The 27,275-nt window shown below is 38.2% G+C and overlaps 1 protein-coding gene across 2 annotated transcripts in view; it reads left to right on the top strand.

Moving 5' to 3' along the window:
* CHODL (chondrolectin) overlaps positions 1–27,275 on the top strand; it is a 277,081-nt gene that overhangs the window by 241,352 nt on the left and 8,454 nt on the right. The window contains exons 1-3 of one of the 2 annotated variants that reach the window (XM_024560159.4): positions 15,944–16,435; positions 25,000–25,309; positions 25,540–25,697. In XM_024560159.4, the coding sequence (XP_024415927.2) occupies positions 16,357–16,435; positions 25,000–25,309; positions 25,540–25,697 (547 nt within the window). In that variant the 5' untranslated portion in view covers positions 15,944–16,356. Of the gene's footprint in view, positions 1–15,943; positions 16,436–24,999; positions 25,310–25,539; positions 25,698–27,275 lie in introns of those variants that run through there. The other variant, XM_053918015.1, reaches the window with a different exon arrangement.

Here is a 27,275-nt window from a genome sequence, read left to right as displayed (position 1 = left end):
TGTTCAAATTGGTTGATTTGCAAAGATTTTTTTCTGTACCTTTATCAAAGAGATTTGTAAAACAGAAGATGCTTTATTTCAGCTAAATACATTGATACGATGAGATAAAACATATATAGGGTAACCAGATAATGAGGCCAGTACTAGATGCGGTTACAAAGACTCTGTTTTGTGTTTCAGCTCACCAAATAAAGTAGAGACTAAAGCACAATTTTTAGCAACACCTTTCTAATTTACCATGCAAAGACAAATCCTTTCAGATTAAATGTCTATAAAATATACTTGGGGAAATTGCAAGGTTGACCTTGTGGAGCTCAACAAATTCTATATAAATCTTCAGGTGAAATCAGGTGATATATAACTTTTGCTTTTTCTTGAGGATAGATTGATACTTTGAAACATTATTATGGAATTGTATGTTAGTAAGACTTTTTATTATAGTGTTGCATAACAAGCAATAGCTTCAATAGCTTACATCAGAAAGCATTTATTCTTTACTTACAGGTCTGCCAGATGGCTGAGGTTGGGTGCATTTAGGCATGTTCAATAATCTGTCAGTCTGAGATGCAAGCTGAATACACTACCTAGGGTATTTCTTCTCATGGCAAAAGGGAATAGGTAAGACACACAAGCATGTTTAAAGCCTCTTTCAGAACAGGTTGTATGTCATATCCCATCATATGCTTTTGGTTACGGCAAACCACATGCTCAAGGCAGACAGCATTAGGGTGGAAACGTATACTTCTTCACTGGTGAGGTGGGGAGCATGGATATGGGTATTTGTGGTATAAGCATGCAATCTACTCATAATTTGTTCTTTGCATAACAAACATTAACTCTCTTTCTTCCACCCACAAAATATATTTACCCAACATCAATGAAGACTCCTTCCTCCCCTCAAAGTTTTATGCTTTTATGACCTCAGAGTTGAAGTTAAAAATCTTGTAATAATCTCTACATCATCTGCCCCTCCTTCCCAACCAACATTCAATGGTGGAATAGGACAGGATAGTCTCCAAAAATGTGTGGTCTTGTGGTTACCCACATCTGGCCCCAAAGCCATTGTCATACATTTCATATTTTCCTTTAGACACTCCCCACTCCTGGTATCTGTCTCTGTTACCAGTGTTCCAAAACAGCAGTGGAAGCATGCCAGCAACACACAGCAACACACAATTAATCCCTGCAAACGGTCCTGTGGACTGGCTACGGGGTCTTTTCCCTAGACTATTGTGGGGATTGGGTTGGTGCCATTTCTGTTATCCTGTGACCTAGGCTGAGGGAACGATTTTCACCTGGGTAGCTTTCTTTTGTGCAGACATCAAAAGTGCAAAAGAACAAGACAAAGCGCCCGTGAGCATTTTACGCTTTTCCTTGGATGCTGCCTATGTCATGTTCTTTCACATTACAACCGACCTCAAATGATTAAGTGGTTGGAGCCAAATAAAGTGTAGCTGTGGAGTTCAGGGGTAGGGGTAAGTGTCTGAAGTTTCCCAAAGAGGAAACTCTTACCATTAAAATATCCTCCTTTGTTTCCTTGTATGATTTTCTCAAAGTCAGGTAGGGTCCTCACAGTTAGTTCTAGTTGTGCACACTTTTTGCTTTGCTAGAAAATTCTTGTAGAGAAAAGCACTGTGAAGAAGTGGAACCATACAGTATAAATCACTCAAATTGTAGGCCAGAGAAAATTATTCTTTTATTATATTGAAAAGATTATTTTCAAGAGGCAATCAGGCATTTCAGGATTACAAAATTAACATTATCAGTTCCTTATTGTGAAATTGTGACCTTTTAAGTTAAGTAGCTTTACATTTCTGTGACTACTAGAAAACGAAGGGGAAATAACAAGTAAACAGAATTTCAAGTATTTAGGCTTATGATTACTTGGATTTCATTAGCTGTAATGCTCATTGATGCCATATAATATGGTTTTATAATTTATTATAAAATATTTAAACCCAAAGTGGGTGAAATACTCATAAATGCAAAGAAATTAACATAACAGAAAGTTTGTCTCTGGTATTATTTTCAAAATAAAAAGCTTATTTAAAGAAGATTGTCTAGAGTTAAAAGTGGGTTAATAAGCATCTTAATAACAGCATTATGCATTAAAATACCAATCAAGAAGATGAAATATGTGACTATGAGTCATTGAATTATAATAATTTTGCCATAATTTTTGTCATTATTGACCAAAATTATTTTTATGATAATGACTCCCAAAAGATGGCTATAAAAGCACATGAATACAAATTTATAGAAATACAAATGCTTTTTTACTTTATGATTTTTCTTTCACTTACCCTTAGAGGATCTTCATTTATTCCTGCACACATGTTTCAGTCTTTATAATGACTTGGATTCAACTCAACAAACGTTTATACAGCCCCAACCATGGGCAAGACACCAGGAGGATACGAAGACAAAAATGGCCCTTTAATTGGTAATATTATAATTCACTGGGGAGAATATGTATGTTGTACTTTGCGTCTGAGAACAACTTGACCCAGCTTTGAAATTAAAAAAAAAAAAACAAAAACTAATCAGTGTTACAATAAAGTAGGAGTACTTCTAGTAAAGATATTGACAAGGTGACTGTCAGCTCTTCCCCCTGCCAGCCCACTAAAGTACTCAGTAGTTTCGGTTCCAACACCATGAAATGACACTACTTAGTGCCTTGTGGTAGCCTATATATTTTATAACCTATTCAGCAGAAATTGTTTCCATGGTTGCCGGCCACTGGGTGTGTGCAAATTCTAAGACTTGGCACAGTCATGCTTTCTTCCATTTGATGTAATTTAAGCATTTTCTCTGGCTATAGCTTCTAGTGAATGCCAAGCCTTTCCGCAAAAGGTGCTAGGAAAAGCTTTGAACTCGCCATTTGAATATGTAGGTTGTAGCTCTAGGGACATGACCATGTAGTTCTGTCTTACTTTAGTTTTTAATCTATTAAAATGGGGGAAGGGTTTTCAGGAAGATGTATAAAGGACACATGGACAAAACCAAAGAGGGGTAGGATCCAGGGTGGGAGGTGAGGATGGCTGGGGTAGGGAAGTGGTGGTGGGGGGTGGAAATGGAGACAACTGTACTTGAATAACAATTAAAAAATCAATAAAAGAATGAGGATTTTAAATAAGTTTTTTCAAGGTCACTCTTTGTTTCATTTCATCCTTTATTATTGCTTCCCTTCTTGAGTCTCTACTGCAATGTATAGGAGAGGTTCTCCAGCTTCAGAATCACAGAAGCTGGCCTCACACACTGTTTGCTTTGTGGGTTTTGGTTTTCTTATCTACACCTGAGGGCCAGCGATGCCTTCATCTCAGAGTTACTCAGAAGAGTGAACTAGCTAGTCAGTTTGGTGACTCAGTCACTGCTTGGCATGGAGCAGTTGTCTTCCCTGTTGGTTCCCCCAGTGTCACAGTTCCCTACTCCTTTCCATCCACTCTCACATTTACCCACGTGCTCCTCAGCCCTTTGTGGAAGGTCCTTACTGGGCGTTCAGAAGATAGGAAAGACATGAGCCCCGCAGGACTCCACGGGGCCTTCTGATGAATAATGGTGATGGTGGCCTCGGTGACCCTGTGATATTGGGACAGGAAAAGACTGGAAGTTTTATACAAGAAGATGGTGGGGAAGTCGAGCTATGCTGTAACATAGCTAGAATAACTCTGTCTTAGCTTAGCTGACACACCCTAGGGTTGGTCTGTCTGGAAATTTAGCTCTCAGAGAAAAGCACTGCTGTGGTTTAGTGTTGACCGGGCTCCAAACTTTCTTCTTCATTTGTTTACCACCAGTCCTATTATTTACTGATTTTTTTCTTTAAAATGACTGAAATTATTTACTATTTTGGTCAACCTTTATCTAGGCATGTTTGTAAGATCATGTTTTTGATGTGCTAATTGTATTGATTTCTTAAACATACATCAAAGTACATGTGTGTATATGCATATATACACATATACATATGTGTGTATATGTATATAAACATTTAAAAATCTGTATTTCACCTCTAACCATCTCAATAATATTTGAGAAATATTGGCTTAGTTTGGTTAGAGTTGGTGAATTGTGTGATGGGGGAGGGATTAGGTATGTGGAGTGGGAAACCAAATATGTCTGGGGAAACAGTGGTTGGTGGAGGCTCCGGTTTTCCCAATTCTGTTGCACAGGAGGGCGTTTTCTTGAAAGGTAGTTTGATGTTGTGTTAAGAGCACAGATTCTGGGACTTGACTGCTAGCATTGAAATAACAGCTGTCCTCTTTTAGCCATGTGTTACCTCGAGCAACTTACTTAGCATCCTCATGCATCAGTTTCCTTACCTTTAAAACTGGGGATGACTGAAAAATTTGAAAGCACTTATTTATAAAGATATATGTACCCCGATGTTCGTGGCAGCACTATTCACAGTGGCCAAGACACGGAAACAACTGCACTGTCCTTCAGTGGACGATTGGGTAAAAAAGATGTGGCACAGAAGTACGGTGGAGTACTGCTCAGCCACAGAAAAGTTGAAATGCTGCCATTTTTGGCAACACGGATGGATCTTGAGAATATCAAAATAAGTGAAATAAGTTAGCAGAAAAAGTCAAGAACATATCATTTCACTCATATATGGGGTATAAAACAGAAAGCAAACAATGGAACATATAGGATAAAAAACCAACCCTTACATATACAGATAACAACATGGCGGTTACCAGAGGGGCAGGGAAATGAGGGGGAGTAGTGAAGGGTAAAGGGGCCAAATATACGGTAATGGAAGAAGACTTGACTTTGGGTGGTGAACACCCACTACATTATACAGATGATGTATTACAGGATTGTACACTTGAAACCTATATAATTTTATTAACCAATGTCACCCTAATAAATTTAATTAAATACATTCAACTAAAAATAAAATCAATATTAACCATTTAAAAATATTAAGAAAGTAGAAATAGAAATAAAAGTGTGATAAGACTTGTGAGGATGAAATGAGTTAAAATACATAAATCTTTCAAAACAGTGCTTGGCACATAGTAACTATAAGCTGACATTATTATTATTATTATCATCACCATCATCGTCATGCTAAGGAATCAAGGATCAAATCCATCTCAGAGTCTCCAAGAAGATTATCCAGTGTGAAGACCTGGGTTTAGCTTTAACAGCCCAGCTAATATTTTACTAAAGCATCAAGTCAAAAATTTTGAATCTTTTTTTTTAATAGAATGATTTGGCCTTAGTTCATAATGGTTAGACTACTTCTGGTAAGACTTTATGCATTTCATTTTCTGCTCCTCTGAAGTGCCAATGAAAAGATTTCATATTCAAAACTGTATAATTTATTACTCTACACTGTGACTTAAAATCTATCTATCAAGGTTTAAAAATTTAAGTCAATAAAATACTGTCTATATCCAGACCACAACTTTCAAAAGACAGATCTTGCAGAATTCATGCTATTTTAATTCCTTAGCAATATATTGAAAAATGATATTCCAAATTGTGTTATTCACACAATGAATCAATAGAGCTGAACTTTTTAAAATGCTGGAATAAAGACAGAAATTTGCCATGCCCACAGCCCCTGGTTAATTGTGTGCATTAATGTAAGTGCAAGAAAGCAAGTCACACCTTATTTTTTAACCTTAAAGACAATAAATAAACTACTTTGTGAGAAAGCAAATGTGTGTCCTCAAGCAAAAGCTCTCCCTTTACTCCGTGTTGCTGTCAGGGTTGCCCTGTGGGTGGGAAGCGGGTGTCTGCCAGTTGCATTGGGGACTATTCTCCATAGAGGGTTGCTGGCTTAGGTAATCATGTTTTGGAAGCATGTCAGGTGACTTCCTTAGGTGGGTAGGGAAAGGAACCAATATTTTAAAATATTTTCTTCTCCCTGGCTTGTCGTGAAACCTCAAGCTGGCATGGCTGGTGGTTAAGCAGAAAAAAAAGAAACACCTGTTTTTGGTATTGCTTCCTGGCCTCTTACTCCCTTTTGCATCTTTTGTATGTACAATTTGAGTGTATACTAAGGTCTATTTTGATGGGTAACTCATGAAGTAAGTGGTTGTAACCATTTATGCAACATCTAGGATGAAGATAATACAATGAAAAGAAGCGTCTGGGAATAGTACATCCTTTCATCTTTAATCTCCCCAAATGTTCCCACATGTCTGATGATGTATGGATACAAAGTAAGTTATCAACCTGTGTCACATGACTTCCACTTCCAAGGCTCTTTTGTTAAGTAAAATAGACAATATTGATGGTAGGTTGGAAAAAAGGATACCGGCCGTGGTTCAGATTCTGAATGAATTCACCTTCCACCTGATGAGGTAAAACATGCTTGTAAGCAGTAGTTTGTGAGAATCGAGAGCATGAAAACTTCTACAACACAGGTGGCAAACACAAGGCCCCGAGGCCGAATCTGGCCCTCCACTCCGTTTTATCCGACTGGCACCTTGTTTCTACCTGGCAGCAGTGTTGAGCTCTTGCTTCACTGTTAAAGAGTAGTTACATTTATACAGTCCTAAAATTACACTTGGCCCTTTGAAGGCAACTTCGAGGCTGATGTGGCACCCCGTGAAAATGAATTTGACACACCTGTTCTACAAGGTAAATTTTATTCAAAGACTAAATGAGCAAGCTCTATCCATTTGGGGAAGAAATGAGAGAGAGGACTGAGATGGCTTTTGCTTTTTTTTTTTGAGGAAAGAAGAGCCGATATGTAGGACAGGTCTAGGAAAACAGACCAGAATGGAAGGATGAAGGAAATTGCAGGTGTACATAGAGTTCAGAAAGCATAAAGAAAGGTTGTTGCTCACCTGGCTGGTTGTACTGGCTGATTGTTTATGAGCATCAGAAATATACGTCAATCTAGAAAGATATAGAGCATGAGATTTTGGAGGGCTTTGAAAGCAGGACAAAAGAATTGAAAATTTATTCCATCAGCCATAAAGAATAAATTAAAAGCTTTTGAGCAGTAGAATATGTAAAAACCTGTGTATTCTTTTATAATAGGAGCTCTTGGTGGTGGCAGTATACAAAAATTTTCCTGCTAATTTTTGTATTACATTTTCTACAAGTATATTTATACTAATAGTGGAAGCAAATTAAGAAATTAAAATAATGAATACATGAGAAATGTGTATTTCAGGCAAAACAATTCACTGCTGGTATATAGGATAATTGGATGTGTTGGGGCTGAGGGAAGCTAAAATCTAAATTCCATGTAACTCTTTGGATTGACTTTAGGCAGGTTTGCCTTGAAGTTATTCCCGCTATTGTCTATGAACTTTAAGAGTTATTTTATGTCATAAAACAGATAAGAAGTAGTAGTCAGATCAAAAATTTGAAAAATGTGTCATACCAACTGAATGTATTCCACTTATAATTAGGTTTCCAAAACAGGTTTCCTACCCAAACTTATTGAAAATAGAGTTCTGTTGCTATGACAACCTCGAACAGCAATTGGAAATTAAAACATTAAAGGTGGGACAGAAAAGACAAATAGTTCATATTTAGCTAGATGGTATTCCTTTTCAATTTTTATAAATCTAGAGAGGAATTTGAATTCTCATCATGTTAAAAAATGAATGATTTTTCCTCTGAAATCATATAATGGTGTTTTATTTGCATCCTTTGCTGATTATTAAGTAAAATGAATGACCTCCCCTCCATTTTTTTCTGAATCTCAAAAGCCTTTATCATCTATTTGAGCTCTGATTGCTTTTGGTAGATTCTGAACATTTAGCCCTTAGCTCAGGATATTATAGCCATTTATTGATGGAAGTATGGTTTTCAAAGTGTGTTTTATGAACCCTAAAAGTTCCACAGAATATCTCTATGGTTCCTTTGGGTGGAGGTATGGTCATTATGACTCACCTAGGCATCACTTGGCTCAGGTGTTTTCTATTTCTTTGAAGATTCACCTCAACGCTACACGAGGAATTGCAAGTGTGGAACCCAGCAAAAGAGCGAAGAGTTTCAAAGCTCAAGAGGTTGGGAGCAATTTGATAAAAAATTACAAAAATACTTTAAATCCTAATAATTTTTAACATGAATTTCAGATAACCATTTGAACAATAAATGACACATTTTTATTTTTATCAGATATTCTCAATAAAAATGTGGTTATTTTAGAAATTAGAAATGTAAGATTTTATTCTGTAATTATAACTTGAGGGCTTTGAAGGAATGGAAAGATGAACATGTTGGGACATTTAAGATCAAGGGATGCGTTTTTTCCTGTCTCTTCTTTTAATTGTATTGTCTTCATCTCAGATGTTATAGAAATGGTTACAACAACCACTTACTTTCATTGAAGTCAACATTTATTGAATTCCTACTGCTAGGCATTCAAATACAGGATATTTTATAATATGGTATTTGCCTTAAAGCAGGTTGATGTTTGCACATAAAGACACCTAATGTACCCAATTAACAACTGAAGAAAAAATATAGTGTGATATTAAAAAAATAAATTAAAGGAAGAAGTATTTTTTTCTGTCAGTTAAAAAATGAACTTCAGCCCTGGCTGGTGTGGCTCAGTGGATTGAGTGCCCTCCTATGAATCAAAGGGTAGCTGGTTTGATTCCCATTCAGGGCACATGCCTGGGTTGAAGGCCATGTCCCCATTTGGGGGTATGTGAGAGGCAACCACATATTGATGTTTCTCTCCTCTCTTTCTTCCTCCCTTTCCTCTCTCTCTAAAAACAAATTAATTAAAAAAGTAAAACAACAACAACAACAGCAACCAAGTAGAAAAAAATGAACTTCATGTAGGAGGTGATAGTCAATCACATGGAAAATGTCAAGGTGTGAATGGGTGTTGTTTTGGGCAAATGAAGACTTCGCCAGACAAATAAGAAGAATGTGTTCTCACCATATTCATGGAAGATGTTACTTTTGGCGGGATACAGCTGTGTGGAGGTAGAAAAACAAAATTTAGACTCTTTAACATTATTTTCTAAGAGTGTACATCTGGATTTTTGACTCATGTTCTCTCACTCTCACACATACAAAACATGTCTGCAGCTCAAGTGAGGGTGGTGCTACAGTTTCGGCACACTGGGAGTCAGATGCTTAACCACAGATGCTACAGTGCAAGTTTCATGGATTGCACTGGAAAGCCTCCTCCTTTGCGAACCTGATATCCTTCAGCAAAGGCAAGTAAGGTTTTGGAGGGTTGTTCAGAATTGCCACAGGAGCAAGGAAGTGTGAAAAAGACAAGACTGTCCTGCCTGTGCTGGATGTAGTTATGAGAGGTTCCTCTCCACCGCCACTCCCATTCTTGTGCACAGAAAAGGACAGGGAGAAGTTCCAAAAGTTGGCTACAGGTGAAGGTAAAAAGCTTAATTCAGAGATTCCTTCCTCCTTTCATTTATTTATTTGGTAAATATTTATCAGGTACCTAGTGATGGGGAATAAAGCCAACTCAGAATCCACAATCTAGTGGAGAGAGACGAACATTAAACAAGTAAACAAGCACACACTTTTAACTAAGTATAGTATGTGCTCAGTAAATGTTTGTTGAATGAATAACAGATGCAGTCACAGAAACAAAATTGGGGAGGGATAAGCAGGGGTCAGTCTGGATTATGTGGTCAGGGAAGGTCTTTCCGTAGATCTAGGCATATACAGAAGGACAGTCAGTGTCTTTACTTCTTTTATGATCATCATAAAGAGCTTCTTAGCACCCTGAACTATTAACTTGGTTTCGGGAAAGAAAATGTAGAGTCTGGGAGAGGATTCCAAGGTCCTAGTGGCCTTCAGCATGTTAGAATAAGCCACGTGGGATAAGGTGTTTAGGGAAGGACTAATGTAGATGGGTGGGGGATTGATTAGGCAATTAAAATATTGAGGCCCTCCTCTGACCTCCATTTTATTTTAAAAATAAGTATTTTTTTTCATATCATTAGAGTTACATTCTAATGTGCTCCTGAGGAGATGAGCCTGAATCCACAATGATTATTCCAGCCTTGTATTCAGAACTTTATATCTTTTTGTAATGGTTGTAGTATTTAACTTCATAAATATTAAAATATCTAAACCATTATTCTTGATTTTTCAGTCTCAGATTAAATGACTTCTATCCATTAGAAGAGAGAAGGCACTTAGCTAATATATTCATGGTGATTTCTTGCTCCTCAAATGTCTTGAAAGGTCTTGAAAATTAAGTCTGCTTGTGAATTTTTGTGTCTATTCTTTGGAGAGAAACATTATAGCACCAATGCTTTATGTAATATGGTCAATTTATTCATTTTTTGATATAAAGGATTTGAATATAGAAATTAATGTACTTACTTGTTTTATATCTACAAGTTACCTGACGGTGTGTTTCTCACTACTCCCCAAATTTCCATTTTGCTATACTGGAAATGCATGATATACACACGCATTTGACACATGAGCCCTTCACTCTTAGAAACAGTGGCTGAATAGATAGTGAAGTGACAATTATTTTTTCAGAAGGATATTTAAATTGATTTCTTGGGTCCTGATACCTTTCTTTTCCCCCCAAATTCCTTCTAATTTTATACATCATGTCACATAGCCTAGTTTATTGAGGTTATGGCTGCTTTGGCATTATGGTTTTCTAGTCACTTCATATATTCAAAGAAACAGTAAATATTTGTGAAAACTATAAAAGCATGTTTTATGTTTTGAAAGCTTTTAGCTATTCCTCTTCATGGTAAAATTTCCTTTTTAGTCAAATGGAGCACTTTTATAGAAAAAAGTCTTGGTTCATCAAATATTCATTTTTAGCTGTATGGTCTCTTAATTGAATTTTCTTTCACTCACTTTGCCACTCAGCTTTATTTTGCTTTGTTTGGGTTTTCCATTCCTGTGGCATCTGTAACACCTTCATGTGTTATGCAAAGAACTACAGAAAATTTTGAGGACTCATATTTTCAGAATAATTTAGAAATCAGATAATAGACTATACCCATTCATGACAAATCAACACCTTTTTTTTTTATGGAAAGAAAGAGAAAAAGAAAGGGAAGGAGGGAGGGAAGGAAGAAGAGAGGAGGAGAGGGATGGAGGAAGACAGGAAGAAAAAAAACAGTATTAGAGTGTTCTAACTTCAGAAAGACAGAATTGCAAAGCTAAAAAGAAGTTTAGAATAGTCTAGCCTAGTGACTGCTACTTCTTTGAGTATGAAGCCTTATTTTTAATAAAAGTATGTTTCCAGGACACCACATAGTAACAATTATTCTTTCAGTAAATATTGATAAAATATGTGGGAAAACATTTTGTTAATTTAGTGATGTTTTAAAATTAAACTTGCATGTATGTACAATTGGAAAATTATTATATATATGCAGAGAACATATGACTTACTCTCACTTGGGATAGTTCTTAATATATGTAAAGATTAAGAGTGAAAAATTAATGAAATTACTACTTTTTTCTGGGGTAGATTGTCATCCATTTGGGAAGCATAGAACTTCCCCAACTTCTTCTTCTTCTATTCTAAATGTGAAAACCAAAATTGTAGAAAATAGCCCAAGATCATATTAACTGAAAATTAGGCTTATGTTTCTGCTAGCCCAATAATTCTTTTCATATTACAGTGCTCAATGAGATGTTTGAAATACCTACATTTCAGGCCAGACTCTTGAAACAAGTATAACTTTAACTTATGGGTTTTTTTTATGTTTATCTCAATTTTATTTTGTTGGATTAATGTATATTAAGACAGATTTAGTAACTAAGCCAACATTAGAATAAAAAGTATTGGCTTCTGTTAAATTTATGACAATAGCACTTGATAACATTGCTTAAATTAATAAGGAAGCACTAAAAGGAAGTTTTAATTTACTGATTTGATATTTAGCTTGACATACATAAATTCGTATGATTCTTCAGATCTAAGATATGTCTCTGATAATTGAATTTCTTAAGTATTTTTAATTCATCATCTGACTGGTCAGAGCATGTAACTGACTCAATATTTCCTAAATTTCAATTTTAAGAGACAGTAAAGTATGTTTTTTGTAGTGTGTTCAATTCTTCCTTAAATCTCTAACAGCATCATGAACAGCGACACTGCCTGGGACAGCATTGTAATGGCTACTTCCGGGATTATGAGGGGGAGCAGAGCTGGCTTTTGAATAAGGTAAGTCGTGTGTTTTATAGCACAGACGTGTTTTTGAAAGAAGAAGTAAATCTTGGGGGGAAGTTGGCCAACTGCTCATGCTTGCATTTGAGCCAGGTACACGCCCATACACATGCCAAGATTTCATTTCTAAAGAATTGGGAGGAAAATGCTGGAACTCAACGCTATCTTCCTGGAAGTGACAACTAATAATTATTCAGAAAACAAACAAACACAAAACAGTTTCTTGCCTACTACCAAAGTGATTATATAGTAATGGTTTTAGTTTTTCACTTTTAAATTATTTTATTATTCCTGGCACTATTATTGATAATGCTTAGGAGACTCATTAACTAATATTAAATAAAGTATAAATAGAATAAGTAAATTGGATTTCATAAGCATTTCAAATATATTAATATAAAGTTGTAATAATTGAAAACATTGTAACAAATCATCTTTGGAGACCATCGTCATGGACTGAATGTTTGTGTGCCCCCCCCCGCCTTTCCCCCCAATTTTCCCTGTCCCCAGTGTGATGGAATGAGGAGGTGGGGCCTCTGGGAGGTAGTTAGATCATGGGAGTGGAGCCCTCATGAATGGGACTTTTACCCTCATAAGAGGGAGCCCAGAGAGCTCACTCACCCTCTTTCCATTATAGGAAAATATAGCCAGAAATCTGCAGCCTGAAACTCAGAAAAGTGTCCTCACTAGAACTGAGCAAGGCTGGTACCTTGACCTTAGATTTCCAGCCTCAAGAACTCTCAGAAATAAATTTCTGTTGTTCATAAGGCACCCAGTTTACAGTACTTTGTCACAGCAGCCCAGACTGACTAAGACAACCATATTTGCTACTTCTTGCTCTGGAGCACATGGATGAATCCTGCTGTGACTGAGGCTGATGCTGCTGTCTAGAGCTGCGTAAGTGAGAAGCCACTGATTGCAAATCAATGCCTGGAACTCAGACTGTCTGTCCTGGAGACTTGTTATTGGGCATGTGAAGCAGATGCTCACTGGGAATTACAGGCATTTGAAGGTAATGGGGAAAGGGAAGGAATAATTTGTATATTTGGGAAATACAGATTCTACAGTGTACTATTAAGCGTCTTGATGTCACTTTTCAAAACTCTGGATTCCAAATGTTGCTGAATTGGTGTTTCAAAGCCTGTGGAGACTCAGCAATTGATTTGTGCCAGGGATTTCCTCGGGATCACTATTTTTGAGATCACCTGTATGTTTTGGGGCTTGAAGGGATGTGCTGTACATTGTGGAATCAATGTTTAACTCATTACCCTAATCACTGTGAGGTCCTTATTTGAATTTTTTTGACTGAGAACAGATTCTTGTGATGGACCTCTGTCGTAATTGCCCGTCACCAATCACGTGGTCTGGTCACACTTGGTTTCAGGGCCTCAAAAGGTCCAACTCTATGCATGGGCAAACATTCCTCACAAAACCCTAAGGTTCCTCTTGAGGGGCCTCTTATCTCCTTATTGATCCGCAAGCAGTTCTTCAATTTCTCATTTTGTTCCATTAATGTGGGACTGAAATATGTTTGCTATGAGAAAGTCATTTGTCTCCGGTGATACCTTATACATTATCCACAGAGAAAAACAGTGAAAGTAATTTGTTACCAAAAAATGAATATTTGTTGTTTTCACTTGATGACTAATAACTTTGTATTTTAAATGCAATTTTGCTGAAAATTTTTGTTGTATATCTTCTACTACACTATATGAAAAAAATTATTCTAGAGATACTTCCCCACCATGCCCTCCAAATGGAATCTAGTACCACTCTTATTCTGTATTTGAGACTATCCAAAATGCGCTCTCTGAATTTAGTCATGATCCATCCAGATGTTTGCTAGTGATGGAGAAACAAAGAAAATAGCTAGTCTTATCAGCCAGTCCCCTTAAAATAATCATGTCTAAAAAGAACCTTTAATAATTTGTTTTTCCAGTAAGTCAAACTGCTGAGCAGCCCTAGTAAATCAGTATGGCCACCCTGAACTGATCAAATCCTAACCTAAAGAAACTATATTTTTGGATGTCTGTACAACCCTATTGAAGATTCAGTTGTTATAATTTGGATTTTCTGAAGTACAAGACCTATGGGGCTCCCCCTGGCCAATAATAGGTTCAAGGACTTGCTGACTTTTTAGCTGTCAGAGACACTTGGGGCACCTGGAGTCTGTTGATGTGCAGGAGGTTTTATCCAGTGCCTATGCTGTGATCCACTGATAGTCCTTCCCAAACAGGGACCTTTTCATGATAACTCCAGGCTACACTCATACCTAGGAGTAGGATGCCATGAAAGGAGAAAGCAGTTCCTGTTCAGAATCCTAGTTGTGCAGGCATTTGGAGAATTCACTCAGGTCACCAGCCAACGAAGATCATCACCCTCAACCTGGACGACTGCTAGAGAATTCCTGCAAAACTACCCCATTCCTCTGTGCAACCATGACACACAATCATTATTATATTTCTGTCCCCACACTGGACAGTGAGCCCCTGGAGCAATTCTGTGATCACAACCACCCAGTCTCTTTGAAAAGGTTCGTGAGGCTGAGCAATCCTCCATTGCCTTGTGGATCCATCAGGTATCCATTCAAAATCCCAGCAATGCTTGTTTCTTTTGGACACTTAGCTAGTGGTGGAATTAAAAAAAAAATCCATACCCTTTACAAGATTTATTACTTGCCAATGGCCTGATATTAAATTAGAATTTTCATGGTTACACAAGGAAAAATAAACTGGTAGACATCATTATAATTATTTTAGAATTCTTTCTTGGGTAGGGTGGGTTTAATATTATTTAAGGTCTTTCCAAGTGCTAAAACTTCTTACCCTGCGAAATTTGTTCTTACCATAGCAAGATTAACCAATTACAAGAAAACAGTTCAACAAATGTTTATAGTGTGCTTGTGGCTTACGAAAAATAAAGACAAGAGGGGGTTACAGGAAAGTTTATTATCTACTAAAAACAAAGGATTTTAATTAACAAACCCTTGGACACGTACAGCAACATGGGCAAAAATACCAGTTCTACTGAAGTTCATTATGAGAGCATCCTCAAGTTTCCTATCATGGACTACAGATGAAACTCTCATTAACTTCTTCCCAATGCTCCAGGAAACCCTAGCATCCTTAAATGGACTGTTTTAATAAAGACTCGGTAAGGGTATAGAAAAGTGCCTTTGTAGGTTTTAGATTGAGTTTTGCTTCTAATGAAAACCACAGGCCACTGATAGATGATTGCAGAGAAATACATGCATTTATATCCATGAAATTCCCAAGTATTCAGAATATTCATTTTGCCTTGATGGTTTTCTCTGGAGCTACGAATACTAAGATTGAAACCAGTTGGGAAAATCGTGCTTCAAATATTCTTTGAAATTACTCCTGTGGCGATTTAGTCAAACAACTTGCTTGCAAGTCATCTATTTGTAGGACCTACGTGGGGAAAAACCTGCCACGTTATATAATTCACTAAGCAGGTTTTGGCTCCCATTCCGCCAATTCATCTTCAATAGTGGCTCGTGCCCTGCATCCAAGCAATACTCATGATCAAGCAATTTAGCACAAAAAAAGAAAGGCCCCACAACTTGGCATCCCTGTGGACATTAATCTTTGAGACAACCCAATCGGTCCAACTTTTGCCCGAGTTTAATGGCAAAACTGTCGCATTTTACACAAATGAGCTTCGGGTCTGTTAGCGAAAGAAAAGAGGAGAGACCAGGAGTGGAGTGGAGGAGGTGGAGCTGCTGAGTGGACGGTTTTCAAAGTGGCTCCAGTTTTTAGGGGAGGGGCCGGGATAGTCCGCATGGCAGGAGAAACGAAGTAGTTAAACATTGTTACTAGCGAGGGGCCGGAGCCTCGGGATGCGGGTATATAAGCCGGCGTCTGCAGCGCGGAGCTGCTGCTGCTGCCCTGAGATCCGGGATCAGGGCGCGCGGACGCAGCCCCTCGCTCGCTAGAGGCCCCGGAGAGGATCGAAGAGGACCGGTGGGGTCCAACCGGGGCTTCTGCTGCATACCTGGGACCCACAAGGGACCCCCTAACTTCTGCTCCCCCTCCCTGAACGCGCACCGTCCGTGTCCGGCCAAAGGCGATGCGTGCAGGGGACCAAGAGGCTGGGCTCCGGCAGCTGGAGTAGGGCCGGCAGGGAGGCAGGGAGGCTCCAGGGTTAGAGCCTTGGCTGCGCGGCGGGCAAAGGCCGCCTTGGCCCGGGGCAACACCTGCTGCTGCTGCTGCTGCCGCCTTGCCGCGATGAGCCGCGTGGTCTCGCTGCTGTTGGGAGCCGCTCTGCTTTGCGGTCACGGAGCCTTTTGCCGCCGGGTGGTCAGCGGTGAGTCCGGGGCTGCGTGCCCGCCGAGAGGAAAAGCAGGGAGGTGAACCGTGGGGCGTGCGGGCGAGGGCGACGCGGGGCAGCCGTTCTTGGGGTAGAGGTTGTCCCCGGGTTGGAAACCTGTGCGGGGTAGGGAGCCGGGAGGCGTGGGAAACGGATTGTGCTCTGCATTCTCCTCCCCCTAACACCGCCGAGATGCACACAAAAAGTTTAAAATCTTGGGAAGTGTCTGGCTCACAGCTGCGAAACGAGCTCTGCTTCATCATGAGCAGCACGACGGTTTCGAGGAGCAATTTATTTCCACTTTCTTTGTAGGAGAGTTGGCCACAGGGCAGGGCCGGGCACCTGCGGCCGGGGTGGGGTACCGCGGGCGCAGAGGGAGCCCCGGGAAAGAACAGCCGCGGCAGGAATGCCACCTCCTATTGGCCACTTCCGTCCACACACCGCGCTCCCTGGGAGCATTCCTGAGACCAGATTTGCTGGCCGGGAGTCGCTCTCCGACCCCAGGGCACGCAGCCTTTGTTCTCGGGAGGGCTGACAAAGAATAGGGGACTGGTCACGGTGCGCAGACGCCTTTCCTTGGCACCTCATTCCAAGTTGGGGACTTAACAGAAAATGAGGTCGGCTGGAGTTGGGCTAAGGTGTATATGGTGACTACTGCAGGTTCGTGCATACGGTAGGTGCCCAGTTAGGTCGATGGAGTCAGTGCAAGGTAAATGGTTCAGAATTGGCAAGCTTCCCAGCGTTCGCTCTGATTTTTCTCTTTCTTTGACTTTCACTCCCTTACTGTTGAGCAATTTACAGTTGATTCGCCCTTTCTTACTTTTTGGGAAGGTCTCCTAAAAAACACGAGGATTCTCAAAAGCCTAGGGTGCATTAATAGGGCCTTTTTGAAAACTGAGCATAGCTCCTTTTATTGAAATCTCTTGTGATGCTAATTAAAATGTTGCAATGAATATTTGTTAAAAGTATGTGGGCATGTATTTTAAGTGTGGGAAAGTTTTTCAGGAAAACAGTACAAATTCCCTTCCACATTCTGTGCATCTTATAACAGGTACCCCCCAGAGGTAGAGGTAGATGACAGATGACGGCAACTTAATCAGCCGTGAAGCCAGACTTTTACAAACTGGCGTATTAAGCTTAATGGTTCCTGATCTTCCCCTCAGCAATATGTGATGTTCTACATCTTCAGAATATAATTCTTAAATGTCTAGTTATCATCCATTCTCTGCTAACTTTTTGGCACTGTGGAGACATTGGAATTAAATACATTGTGAAATGTCATTTGGAAATGCATAGTGCTTACTTCTTTTAAAAAAGAAAATTAGGCTGTTAGTATTTCTAAAATGAAAACTTAATAGTACCAAATAAGGGTGTTTTAGAAGCCATACCATCAGTTCCATTTCCCCTTCATTTAACTTGGAAGAAAAACTTTGCAATATATTTGACTCAGCTGCATGTGTGAATTACATACCTGACTGCCTTTGTGTTTATCAGAATTATTCCTGCAAATGAACGAAGAGCAAAGACCAGGCTTTGAGCATAAGGTGTTTTTAAGCACCTAGAAACACTTCTTTGAATTACATAGTATCCTTTTGGTATATTCTTGTTCATATGCCTTAACTTTGCAAGGGAATAAAAAAGATATATAGTGTAAAAATAGAACTTAAAACTTGTTGGTGAAAGTTTATTCTGCGTTTTGGTATTGCATAAATTGTTGCAAACCTTTTGCTGTGTTTTTCTACAATTTATAGGCATCTTTTGGGTGACATCTGGAAAATTTCTAGTTAACTGAACATGATATATTTGATTTAGCATAAATGATGATGTTTACTTGATATTAAACAATTATGATTTTATGAATAATTTAATTGTATTTGGTCATAAAAGTTCACATTGACATTTAGCATTATAAATTGACTTGTGATTTTATTCTTTGAAGAGTCTCTTTTGAAAGTGTATATTTCAGCTGTAATGACATGAGCACAAAGCAGTTTAAAGTGAGGCATTGCGGAAGTAGTAAGTCTGATGTCTGCCTGGTCATCAACTTTTGAGGGGCGCACCAACTTTTCCATGCCACCAGGGACCATTCACCAAAATTCCCAAGTGGGTGTTGACTGCAACAAGTTCTTCGGGACCAGTATTAGAAATACACTTACAGTATATGGGATACATTTTCTATGTATTAAATATCAATACAACTATTTATATTTTCTATGTAGTGTACCAAAATAGTCACCCAGAAAAATGACAGGTACTCATAAAATGATCCTTCATAGAAATTCTGATGTTAGTATTTCAAAATATTCAGTTATATTTTCTAGTACTTTAAAATTCATCATTCTTTTGAAAGCTGAGAACATTATTTATAAATGAAGTGAAAGTAGTTAAAAAGAAATAACATTTTAAACAGCTCCATCATCATAATCTTCCCTATAAGAGCTAATAGCATTTATCAGTTGCAGAGAAATATTTGTGTAAGTTATTGGCATGCTTAGCTTGATGCATCAATATACACTACAACTATATAACCATGAGAATAACAATCAGAGAGTATTTTGTGAATTTATGATTGTAAGTTGGGAAGTGCTTTTAGGGTCTTAGACCTGTACTGATTTATTGCTGAACACAGATGTGTAGGGAATACCTACGGGGGCCGCAGTCATTTAATTTTGTCAAGTGACTGGTAGGTAATGAAATCTTCAGGACAAAGGTAAGAGGTTTCTACTTATGCGGATATAGATACATATCAGAAAGAAGAGTTCAAAATTCAGGTTACCAGATGGGAAGATGTGTTTGAAGAGCATGTGGATATTTTTAACCATTTGAAATGTTTTTAAGTAATGTGTTTCTTTTTGTTTGTTTGTTTTTTACTCTCTCTTTTTTCAGCACACACAGCTGTGGTGACCCTCAACCTGTTTGTGCTGCAAAATGCCACTGAATGTGTTTCATGGTGCCTCCCAATGTCTGCAGAACATTTTAATATGTACCAATTTGAACCTATAGTTGGCACACATTTTGTTTAGGAGACCGGATGTTTTAGAGAGCTTTCTTTTTCTCACAGAGATGCCACAGAGTATTGCAAAATCATGGTTGTGTTCAGTAGCCTATAGATTAATATGATAGCAAAGGAGATACAGAAACTGTTATCCCAGGCCCTGGGAGAATTCCATGACATCATCAAAAGCATAAAGTGATGACGGTGCAGTTTTCAAAGATGCAATTACTTTAAGTATCTCTTGGGCAAGAAAGGAACAAATTAATCTTATTACTAGCCACTTAGTAAACGACATATTTATCATAGCCATTAAATGCCTAATTGCTGTTTTTCAGCATTTTGGTTTTGTTTTTATAACTCTTTTTCCTGAAAGTGCCAATATCTATTCCATTAACATGAAAAAGAAGGCAGTATTATTGGTGCAAGCAGAAATCCAGCTAATGCTCTCACTAACACTTTTTACTCTTCGCAACTGTCTTCTGTGTAGGTACTTCACATTCGGGTGGCCGGAGGTACACACCGCCCAGAGAGACTGCTTCTTCCACTGTTTTAACGTATCACTGATGATATCACATCATCAGTGTGACCTGCCGACTTGATTAAAGTTATCCTCCTTGTAATGAGTGGGAAAATTCAGTTTGGCCCTCGTTTATTTTATTTGGAAAACAAAAGGGCTCAATAAAATAATCATTAAAGACATATATGGTCTGGAAATATGAGGTTGATGTTCCAATATTAATCCTATGACTAAATGTTCAGTCATAGAAAATCCACAATCAGCTTAGAAACAAACCCTCAAGGGCCAACCCCTTGCCTATATTAGCCACCCAGTAATCATGAATGGATCAATACCAATAATTACAACATAAAAAACATGAATAATGTATATACTCATCAATCCTTTATTTTTGAAATCTTCCCACTTAGTAAAACATGTTACATTTGAGGCACGTCTAGGGGTTGCATGGAAATCGGGGTAAATGAATGAAATTTAGGAGCCTGGCTGCCAGCTCCTAAACCCTGATTTTACTATTTATGAGCTGTGTGAATTTCAGAAAATTACTTAACTTTCCTTTGTTCCCCTTTGTTTTAGGAATGGGATGAGAACACCTACAGCATAGGGTTGTTGGGGCTTAAAAAGGTTTCACACAGTTGCACAGGCTGTGTGATGAGCGGGAGTGAATGCCGAGGAGCTGTAGAGAGGACCCAGTGTGGCCTGCCCTGTGCCTGAGTGACGCCCCCTAGAGGAAAACACATTTCTTTTTTTCTAGGTGTAAAGTCTGTATCACCAGGAGACATCTTTTCCTAATTTACCCAAAGTCATGGATGGTGCTAGCAGTGACACCCTGCATACTAAACTATTGATAAATGGCAGGCTATCGTTATTTCTTTAAATCTTATAACCACTTTTGGTAAGAAAACTGAGGCCAGGAAAGTTTAAGTAATATCCCCACAGTTCAAGTATAGCTCCGGAATTCCAAGCCAGTCCTGACTGATAGAATGCTTGAAATCTTGTCACACGGTCCCTTGGTTTACCATTTACTATTTAGATCTTGATTTCAAATGTTGGGATTTTAAAAAGATGAGTCTCATCTCCTCGTCAGGAAACATGTGGTATTCCCTAGCTGGAGAGGGAGGGCTTGCAGCTGCCACCACCATTCATAAAATGACCCAAGATTACAGTTTGGGTTTTGCTTACCAGTGTTGGAAAAAGGATTTCAGCACAATCTTAATAGTGCACTCTTTTTAGCTCATTGCATTATAAAAACTCCTGTCAAAAAAATGAAGTTTATTCTAACAACACTTTTTTTATAGAGGAAAATTCTGAAGAAGTCGGTGTGATATTGAACACTGGAAACAGAAACAAGATCAGTCGCATGCCCTTCCTTTCTAGTTTGAAAGTGTGGGCGTTACCATCAAAGGTCATGCTACATGCGGTATTGTAGTGCCGGCATACTTAGTGTGATTTTGGGGGAGTAAAAACAGAACCATGAAAAACAAATTATTTTGTGGGGTTCTGATAAAATGTTTAAAGTCTAGTCAATCAGATTTGGGCTTATTAGGCAGATCTGCTTTTGTTTAACTTTTTCTTTGCAACCTAAGGTACGTCACAATGGAACATAAGAAATTCATGAAGTGTCTTCTATATTTTATTAAATAATGTGATATAAATTCAATAATTTAATATTTATAATATATGATTATAGGGTGAGGTATAAGAAAAATGATATTACTTTCCTAACAAACTGGGGATTCACATGTCCGAAGGTGAATACATATAAACAAAACCAAACCAAATCTTAGGTCTTTTCTATTTAGGAAGAAAAAAGTAAACTACAATGCATATATGAGTTGCGCTCCACTTTCACATTATTGCCAAAAGCACTTAAAATTCTGCCAATATTTAGCTCTAAAGGAATTTTACTAAGAAAAAAAGACAGATATATGTATGCATAGAAGTAGTAGCACAATCTTACCTCTGATATTGATAGGAATGTTTATTTTAATAGGCAGTACTGAGAAATATCTCTAAATAAAAGTTAATGGGTGTGAGAAGCCAATAGAGATGCAGACTTTTAGGTGGGATATCTTTTCTTTCTCTTGTAAGAATATTTTTCACTGCAGATGCTAGGCAACATTCAGTAAATCATTGTTGGGCAGTATCAAGGCAGCCTCTGTGTAGTAAAAACTGTTATACAATTATCTGGATATGTTAAGGGGAGTAGAGTGGTAGATGGAAGTTGATGTAATAGATGGGAGATTACAATTCTTGTATTTCAATATAGTGATGGAAGATTTCTTCTGAATATAATATTTCAAAGAGAAAAGGAAATGTTCTCTGTGATCTCACAGAATGAGAAGGGTGGTAATCGTAACAGTTCTCTAGGAATATTAGCCTTTGCAGAAGTGGGAAAAGTTGCCTCCCGAAGATCCGTGCTAATGGGACTTCTCTGGGAATCAGGGCAACATCTGTTTCCCAGCTGTTGGAGTTCCACCGTGATCACAGCCAAATGACAGCACTAGTTCGATGGCTTCTTCTTTGCCAGTTGTGCTGCAACTTGGACTAAATTTGCCCAGTAAGGTGGAAATCAGTAATGAAGTGCAGTTGGGTGTAAAGAAATTCACAGTGCCAGCTTTAACTGACTATGATATATATCTTATTTTTAAAAAAAAAAACTGCAAAGTTTCCACAATTTCCTGAAAACTGCCTGGCTAGATCAGAACTGGTAGTGCCTTCAGGTCAAAATCTGTGGACAGAGCTGATATTCAATCAATACACTGTGAAGTTAACGTCTACCTGTAGTTGGTAATTGGCCAGTGTCTGGATCCGCTGAGACTTCCCCTGTGGTGCAGCCACCACAATCTCCACCCCTCATCCAGATCCCTGGACCACTCCATCATCCACAGCCACGGCGAGTGTCAAGGCTGGCTATCGTCCAAGGCCCATGCAGTATTTGTTATTAATTGTTAATATAGTCCCTGTTTATGGATTTTTTCTCTTATTATCTCTCTACAGACTAGCATTTATGTACTTTGCTAATACCTAAGAGTGGTATTAGGAATTTTTTCATGACATTTAAAGCTCTCAGGCAATTAAAGACTTTTTACTTATTGATTGATTTTTAGAGAGAGGAGTAGGGATGGAGAAAGAGAGGAAGAGAAATGTCAATGCAGGAGATAAACATTGATGGGTTGCCTCTTGCACTCACAACTGGGGACCTCGCCTGCAACCCAGGCATGTGCCCTGACCAGAAATCAAACTGGTGACCTTTTGCTTTGCTGGATGAGGCCTGACCCACTGAGCCACACCAGTCAGGGCAAAAGCTCTCATGTATTTAATTAGAAGTGCTGTCTGAATTTTATAAACAAGTTTAGTTTCATCATTTTTATGTCCTCATCATAGATAATAAATCTGTGTTGCATTTATTTTTTTAATATATGAAAGATAAGGAGCAGAGACTGTTAGCATTAAAATCATACCTGTGCATCCTTTGAATGTGTGCTGGCTTTGTTATGTAAATAATTTTTACTTATTAAAACTTTTGTATAATCTTTTTTTTAATTTGGCTTTTTGACATACTGCAAAACAATCTTGTTGGACAAGTTTAATATTTTAAAAGTGCTGGAGTCAAATCCAAGTCTGTGATTTCTTAGAATGAAAAGCTAAACAAATTGCAACCTCAAGGGAATGCACGTAAGAGATATTTTGAAACTTAGAGATATATAAAGGATGTAGAAGATGAAAATAGAAACAGAGCTTGATTTTAAAATATAGGCATAAAAATCACTCAGGTTAATGGCATTGTTAGAATATTACCAGAAAAACCACTTTTAATTAATGTAGTCAACACAAACCTTATAATAAACTAAGAGAAATTTTAAAAAATAATAATTATATTAGAATCAACCTTTGGGACTTCCCTAATCATCTCTCAAGGAATGTTTCAGACTTATTTTGTCCACTTGAAGTCTCTTTAATTCCAATGCCCTTTGGGCATACATACTAGCCTGTTATTTTTCATGAACAATTAGTTGGGCAGTCTGTTAATTTGTTCGTATTATTCAGTGTGTTGCTCCTGGGTCCAGATCGCCGTTAATGAGGCAGAGGACAACTGGCTGTCTTACTTGACTGGCTGGAGCTGCCGTTTCATTAGTTGGCTGTTCTCAGCTTGTGTCAAGTTACTGAATGCCCGTCACTCAAACACTGGGGTGAGGTTAACGGCCTTGCGCTGATTTCTGCTCCCTTCTGCCTCCGAGTGTCATCATTGGTCATTAATTGCTGATTCTGGGGGAGGAAGGGTGTGATGCCAACACTGGCTCAGTGTGCTATACTGTAATTAAGAGTGCAGAGCTCAAACGCTTTATTTCTTAGCCAGTGTGTAAGCACAATAACACTCCCACCCTTCCACTACTGACAACTTTTCTTGATTGGCTACAAAATTAAATATGTAGGGAACAAAGCCTTCAATCTCAACAAGAACAATGTTCATGCAGATGAATCATAAGAAAACAGTAAAGCTGTGCCTTAATTTCTCAACATAAACTAATTTAACTTAATTTTACATAAAGTAGTAAAATATTCTGTGTTCTAAGTCTAAACCTAAGCTGAAGTCAAAGACTAGGAGAGTAATGTAGGTCATGGGCAGCAGGTTGGAAATGAGGAACAGTGACTGGGAGGGATTTGTGGCAGTTTTTAACATTGACAAGCAAAGATCAGAGATGAGCTAAAGAAGATAAGGAAAAATAAAACAAAACAACATGACCGGTGGGAAGTGTCTCTATAATCTTGGCCTGCATGTTTGGTGGTAGAAGGAGGAGGAGGGTATAGGCAATAGAAATTCTGTTGCTGGTAGAGTTAACTGAATCTTGTACACTTTGGCTTCATTATAACCCGATATGGTGATGCCTACTTATAGTTATGTCACAAAGTCGTCAGGAAAAGTCATTCTGCTTAATATATATGTGAAATTCAATTTTGCGAATTTTTAAAATCAAACTATTTCTTTTGTTGCCTATGTATTTAAGTCTTCTTTAAGTCTGCTTCATCTTTTTTTTTCTTCTTCAGGCCAAAAGGTGTGTTTTGCTGACTACAAGCACCCATGCTACAAAATGGCCTATTTCCATGAACTGTCCAGCCGAGTGAGCTTCCAGGAGGCACGCCTGGCGTGTGAGAGTGAGGGAGGAGCCCTGCTCAGCCTTGAGAATGAAGCAGAACAGAAGTTAATAGAAAGCATGTTGCAAAACCTGACAAAACCAGGCACAGGCATTTCTGATGGTGATTTCTGGATAGGCCTTTGGAGAAATGGAGACGGGCAAGCATCTGGTGCCTGCCCAGACCTCTACCGGTGGTCTGATGGAAGCAGTTCCCAGTACCGGTGAGTCGGGGCCTGGGGGAGATTTCTGTTACCTGTAGAGAATGTCAGAACAGAGCAGCGAAGATCACATAGAGGTGTTCTTGCTGCTCTATACAGAGTGGGACAAAAGTAGGTTGACAGTTGTGAGTGCGCGAAACAGAGTTTATTCTTTCATTATTTATTAATTACTGCATTATTTTTATATGAACAACTACAAACCTACTTTTGCCTCACCTGCTCTGTATTTGCAGAAACTGGTATACTGATGAACCTTCCTGTGGAAGTGAAAAGTGCGTCGTGATGTATCATCAACCTACTGCCAATCCTGGCCTTGGAGGCCCCTACCTTTACCAGTGGAATGATGACAGGTGCAACATGAAGCACAATTACATCTGCAAGTATGAACCAGGTAGGATGTGTTGTAAGTTGGTATAGCAGCTCTTAAGCATATTTGCTTATATTCATATTTATCTTTAAGCTTTTCTACATTTGGCTCTTTTGGTATTTTGCCCTGAAACGTGAAAGTACTTTGCAACTTAGCATATCATTGAGTGCAGTGAAGCACGCTGTGTGCTGCAGAGCAAACTACCCAAGGACTTAAATAGGACTAGTGTAATTAGAAACTATAGAAACTGAGTAACTGGAAATAGGAAATACAGTCACTAGACATAGAGTGAGGGAGTAACTAGAAACATCTGGAGGGGTGCCTTTAAGAGAAAATTTATCCTTTCTAATATTAAAGCCAAACTATGTTTTTGTACATAAATTTAATGAAAAATAAACATCTATTTTAAAATATTTTAAAGATTTAATATAGTATGTGTGAAGGAGGTATGTCACCAAAGACCCTATAGATTTACACATCAGAGCAACAGTTTTTTAGGTGATTATTTGGGGAATTTAAGGAATTAAAGAAGCCTTCTCCTGGAACATTAGCTCCTTATTTCAGGGTGTGATACTTGGCATGTTCTCCTCAGCATTGTTAAACTGGTCATAGCTTGTTGAACCATCCACTGAAAAAAAGAGGGGCATGTGCCCTGATTTTGCTGTGATCCTCACTCTTTGAAATATGCCTCCTTACTCAGCTTTCACTTGAAGTCTCCAATTCATTGCCATATGCCACAAATAAGAAGACTGCATTGCCCAGAGCCACACCAGTGTGGTTTCCTGTGGAAGCAGTACATTTGAATTACTTTGAATAAGACAACTCAACTGAATTGCTATTTAACAAAAGAGAGGTTACTCAAAACTGTGTAAACTCATTTTAAAAAATAATTTAAGGAAGTCAAATTAGATACTTAGGCTTTGAGATTATTTTTTGCCTGTTTGTCTCCTCAGTGTTTGGAAGTGTCATTTTCACTCTTCTGTCTGCTTGACCGCATGTGTTCATGGAAGTCAGTTACAGTCAAGTTCTGCTATTTCCATTACTCTCTTGAAATTACATGATTTCTTTTTCTCACAAGACCGTAAAACACAAGGGATTATTTGGATTATGGATTAGATTTACTCTTCTCTCATGTTTATCCTGCTCTTGAGTATATTAGCCAACTTTCTGTCCCTGGTGAGTTTATTCTTTAGCAACCCCTAGGCTGCTAAATCCATCATTACCCTCCTAGAAGATTTTACAAAGCCAAATCTGTTATGCTTTTATGTTCTTAGTCTTTACTTTTTTGTAGGAAAATATAAAGTTGAAATTCTCTGATAGTTTAAACTTGATCTTAGCCAAAAGGCCAAGAAATGATTATTCTCTGATAGTTTAAATTTGTTACTGTATGTACTCAAAGCTATTAAATGAAACAGAGTACATTAAAAAATCTTCTTAATACAATATTGTTTTCTTCTCTGAGCTTTTAGATGAACAATTTGACCTGAAGTACATTTATTTTATTTTACTTTTTGTCTTACATTATTCAGGACACTATAACCCTAGAATCTTCTTGACTTGTTTCATGTTAGATAATCTAGGTTTATATTACTCATGGAAGAG

This window comes from Desmodus rotundus, chromosome 2 (assembly GCF_022682495.2).
Source record: "Desmodus rotundus isolate HL8 chromosome 2, HLdesRot8A.1, whole genome shotgun sequence".
In the NCBI taxonomy this organism is placed as follows: domain Eukaryota; kingdom Metazoa; phylum Chordata; class Mammalia; order Chiroptera; family Phyllostomidae; genus Desmodus; species Desmodus rotundus.
Note: the sequence above shows the minus strand (reverse complement) of the source record. Positions and strands in the feature narration are given on the sequence as shown.